Source organism: Triticum aestivum, chromosome 2B (genome assembly GCF_018294505.1).
Source record: "Triticum aestivum cultivar Chinese Spring chromosome 2B, IWGSC CS RefSeq v2.1, whole genome shotgun sequence".
Lineage (NCBI taxonomy): Eukaryota > Viridiplantae > Streptophyta > Magnoliopsida > Poales > Poaceae > Triticum > Triticum aestivum.
Genome location: NC_057798.1, coordinates 788,857,871 through 788,862,798, shown reverse-complemented (window position 1 = coordinate 788,862,798; position 4,928 = coordinate 788,857,871). Strand labels below are relative to the sequence as shown.

The following is a 4,928-nucleotide window of genomic DNA, read 5'->3' as shown; positions in this document are numbered from 1 at the left end:
GGAGGGAGTACCATTCTAATTTTAGGCTGGAATTAATGGATTGATTATTACATATCCTTGAATAGACGTGCATACTTATCGCCTCACTGATTTTTTAGTGTGAATTAATTTGTTTCCCTTTTTGTTGCATCCTGTATATCTATCCAATATCCAGCCAACATCCAAAGACCCATCGCATAAAAAAATACCTTATTCGAATTAATGGATTCATTTCTGCATATCCTTGAACAGACCGGAATACTTATTGCCTCACTGATTTCAGAGCGTGAACTGATTCGTTCCCTTTTATGGAGGGTCCAGTCTATCTATACAATATGTAGTCAAGCAGGCCCGTCTCCATGAATTTGGGGCATTTCGGTCTTCCGTTCGAGGGATCGTTCGTGGGCGGTTCGCGGGATCGTCATCGACGTTCGAGGGACTCCATGTACGATCTACACCGACTCGTCTACTTCGGCTGCACTTGCAGAGTCGGTAACGATCGTTGATCACAACCTGCTATGCATCATCATATTGTTCTCGGGTGATTGTAGGATGATTTTTTTTCTACTACATTTCCCAACAGTGGTATCAGGGAGGTTCTATGAGTAGATGCATGTTACGATATACTCCCTTCGTTCGGAATTACTCGTTCAAGAAATGAATGTATCTAGATGTATTTTAGTTGTAGATACATCCATTTTTGTAACAAGTAATTCCGAACGGAGGGAGTAGATCACATGTGGATGTGAGGGTGATGTTCTTGCTATGCTTCCCTCGAGTGTTGCTTCGGTTCAGTTCATTGATGGCATGATGTCGCTTTTCACAAGGTTCTGACAATCGATCGGCTCTGGCTGTCGACGATCTGCTAACAGTTCCTTGGGCTTCACCACAATCAAGAATAGTGAACCATCACGTGCGCAAGGGGGCAATGAAGATGGATGATCTTCTAGGGGGTCACGGGTATTAGACAAAGTTCAGTGTGGGGGAACGAGATTTTTAATTAAGTCTCTTCTTTCACACACCCCGAAAGTTAATCTAGCACTACTAGGAGAAAGCCTAGTAGTAGCGCTGGTTTTTGGGCTAGCAGTAGCGCAGGTACCAACGCTACTACTACGGCGCTACAACTAACTTTATATATAAAGCAACAACCATAAAAAGTACATGGCCGAATGATACAAAGTGGTGAGCTAACCCTCTTACAAAGTCGATCCAAGATAATCGGAAACGCAGACCGCAGGAGACTACGAGACCAAAAGATAACACAGGAAGACTTGAGAACCCGCTACACTACACCCCAGAATACCTAAACTCCACTACAACACCTTCAGGAGGGGAACGGCTCCATGCGTCACCGCTGTCGAGGACCATATGCAGCACAAACGATTGCTACAAACTATGTGTGTGGATGGACAAACCACCACACGTGATGCTGTCTTCGGCAACATGTGAGATGGACAAACTAACCCCAGACAGTCCCGGCATCTCATCTTGTACGATGGATGAACCCATTCCACATGATTGTGCTTCTACAATCGTGTGCGATATGGGGCAGGGCCCACACGTTTCCACCCATCAAATCTTGTGCGGTGGAGGACCCCATCCCATACGAATGTTACATGACAATCGGGTGCAATACCTTGTCCGATGTTTCCATCTAGTTAATCATGTGGGATATATGAGCGATCTAACACGTAGCTCTGATCGTTTGTGATTGCTCGGCCAATCGAACTTGTTTCCTTCAGGAGGATCACGTGCGATATGCGGACTTTCCCACATAATTATTTTGCACCGTGTGCGATGCAGCCCCTATCGCACACCATCGCAAGGCGGCAATTCAGAACTTTCTTTGCAATGGGAGATTTTGACCATGTGCGATGGACTGTTCTTCATAAGTAAATGTCCCCACCAACAATTCATGACAGGAATCTAAGGAAAAAACAAGGAATAAAGTTGAGTCTAATTATCACATGTCCAGGGTATGAGCAACTCCTGATCTCTCCTTCTCACCTTATCGAGCAAGCAAGCAAAGCAATCAAGCACACTACTCAATCAGGCAAGCAAAAGAATCACAGAGAAGAAGAGAAACCACCACTAGCTATGGTCGCTAGTAGCCTAGTATAAGAGGCGGGGTTTTTTTCTTAGGGGAGGCGATTCTTGTTAAAGGCAACCAACCCTTGATTCCCCTCGAAAGAAAAAAAAAAAGATAATCCAGGATGCTCAGAAGCCAACTGTCCAGAACATTTACACTAATTGAGTATCACTCACTTTTTATTTACAATAGTCCTATATTATTATTGTCTCGCACTATTTTTCCAATCAGCTTTATATTTATTACTTCAAACACCCAATCACAATTTATTTTCTTTTATTTATATTAAAAGTAAAAGTTACATCAACACAAACTCATTGTTGTTTTTGGTCCTAGTAAAGTAGATGTTTAAAGTGCATGAAAGGTTATATAAGTGACATATATATAACTTGTGGCAATGGAAGTTCCCCAACTGTTTGACACTGATTATTTTCACATCGAAAATGCTACAATAACCCATTACTTTTCAGGGAGAATGCCATGGGTCTTACAGCCTCGCACCATGAGGTGGTGGTCTAGTCGATCATCATTCGGGCCTCACTTCTACATAATAAACTGGCGCGTAGTTTCTCTTCGGACTGAGTCGGTTTTAACTTTACACTTAAGGGAATCACCTGCCATGTACAACATTTACGGTAGCCCTTGCCATCCTCCATGCCTCGAGCCTAGACACCTTCACGACGCCGGTCCCATTATTGAACACGAACACATGGCTATTGTTGTTCTCCGCATGCTCAGGGTACACCCGGGCCGTGATGCACGTCCGCCCCCCTCCTCCAAAGCTCTCCACCACCGAATGGTCAATCTATTTGTTGAGAGAAGGGAACAACATCACAAGATATTCACTAAATGCATCTAAGGAATGAAATGATCGATGAAGAATTTTGATTACCAAAGTTCTAAGAGATATGCTCTTCCGGTGTTGCTCGATGTCTATGTCCACAAACCCTCCATACGGCGGCTTGTAGATCTTGTCCCTCCCATTCGATCTACTCATTTTGTTGCAATAGGAGTTACAGAAGTTAAAACCAGAAAAATATTAGTTTGCAACAGCAGAAAATTCCATCTAAATTAAGGGACTTGTGTTCTGACCTTACCGTGTGAGGTCGGTGCACATGAGAACTTTATAGTTCTGGTTGTGTCTAAACACTCTAAAGAAGACAGCGGTGTGCTCCTGCAGGTCGCCGGATGCCATGACGAGTAGCCCGAACGGGCCGACCCCACCCGACACGGACGCACTCTTCTCCTCGCATAGCTTCTGCGGGTCCAACTGCCAGTTGGGCTCCAAAGTCTCAGCGTCTTCTAGGTATGGGATCTCAAAGATGGCCTCTACATCAACCTGCGCACCCGCGCCAAAGATCTTGTTCACGCCACCGGCATTCACCTGCGCTCCAAGCAAGCCGACGACTTGTTTACTCCTCAACGTCTCGATCTCCTCGATGGGCCACTGCCGTAGCTGTTTACCGTCTCCGTCCAACCACACCTTCCTCGGAACCGTCTACATGCAGACATCATAGCAAATAATATAATGAGGATGATCAGTTAGTTGATCAGAAATTGACCAGAGGATGCGCACCTGAACGCCGGACCAGCCCTTGGCGATGTCGTCGTCCATGTTGTCCGACTCAGTGGCCCATGCCCATAGCACACGTCTGTTCTTGCGCACGTCAAAGAATGACTTTGACGCATACACATGGCCGTAGTCAAAGCGGCGCCAGGTGCGGCAGTCGTCGAGGCTGCGCTCGTTGTCCAGCTCGGGCACGAAGGTGTCGGCCGCATCATCGTAACTCCCAACCATGTAGTAGTCCTCGGTCGTGTTCATCACGCTCAGCTTCAGCACATGCCTCACAACACCACTCGCCATTCCAGGCGTGTAGCCGAGGCGCCCCTCCTCCACGCCAGGCTCCGCCACCGGGAATAGGTCCGGGCACTCGACCATGCCGGCAGCACGCGATGTGTACAATGGCAAGGTGTTCCGCTTCCAGTGTCGAAAGTCCTTACTCCGGTAGATGAGCGTGGAGGCAATGCCACTAGGGCCGCCGACCTTGGCCGCAACGGCGATACGCCACAAGCTGTCGTGGCCCACCCATGCCGTGGTTGGGTCACGGAACCTGTCTCCGGGGACGTCGGCTGGGAGTGATATCACAGGGTTGTATGCGGGCTTGACCCACTCGCGGAGAAGCGGGTCGGCAAGGTTCTTGGGGAAGGCGACGTTCTGCACCTGCGCCTCCTTGCCGGCGTCGATGCGGCCGGTGTACATCAAGGCCGGGATGCCGCCAGGGAGGATTGTGGCGGAGCCTGACCAGCAACCATTATTGTCAAAGGGGGCGGTGGGGTCCAGCGCGGTGTTGAGGGCAGCCCAGTTGACAAGGTCTCGGGAGACGGAGTGACCCCATGAGAGGTTGCCGGAGCCCCACGTCGCGCCCAGCGGGTTGTACTGATAGAAGAGGTGGTACACGCCGTTGTGGTACATCGGCCCTGTAAGTCCATGCAACGCAGATAACCGTTAGTTAATTTCCACTCCGTAAATGTCATGCTGGTACGGTAAGAAAACTGCGGGGGCAATTTTCGGAGCACCTAAGCCAGACTTCTCTAACTGCATGAGACCATGTGTCGTCCATAACATAAGGTTAACGTAGGTGTAGCATTGTTGTATGTTGTATTAAGGACACATGCTGGAATATATTTTCGGTTTGCCCAAACCTCCTAAACATTGGTCAACTTGGAACTTCGCTTCACCACATCCATGGGTGGAAGTAAAAGTTTATTCGGTAGCTCTGGTGGATCATATGAAAAACGAGGGCCTGTTGTCTCACTAGTTTAGGTCCTGCTTATGGGTGGTGTCAACTCTTAAACAGTT

At 47.9% G+C, this 4,928-nt stretch overlaps 1 protein-coding gene across 2 annotated transcripts in view; it reads right to left on the bottom strand.

The window, feature by feature from the left end:
* Positions 1 to 2,476: 2,476 nt before the first annotated feature.
* Positions 2,477 to 4,928, bottom strand: part of LOC123047426 (fructan 6-exohydrolase-like) — a 4,916-nt gene continuing 2,464 nt past the window's right edge. Inside the window, exons 3-6 of one of the 2 annotated variants that reach the window (XM_044470977.1) lie at positions 3,645 to 4,546; positions 3,166 to 3,566; positions 2,961 to 3,057; positions 2,477 to 2,873 (exon numbers count right to left, since the gene is read on the bottom strand). In XM_044470977.1, the coding sequence (XP_044326912.1) occupies positions 2,679 to 2,873; positions 2,961 to 3,057; positions 3,166 to 3,566; positions 3,645 to 4,546 (1,595 nt within the window). In that variant the 3' untranslated portion in view covers positions 2,477 to 2,678. Of the gene's footprint in view, positions 2,874 to 2,960; positions 3,058 to 3,160; positions 3,567 to 3,644; positions 4,547 to 4,928 lie in introns of both variants that reach the window. The other variant, XR_006422984.1, reaches the window with a different exon arrangement.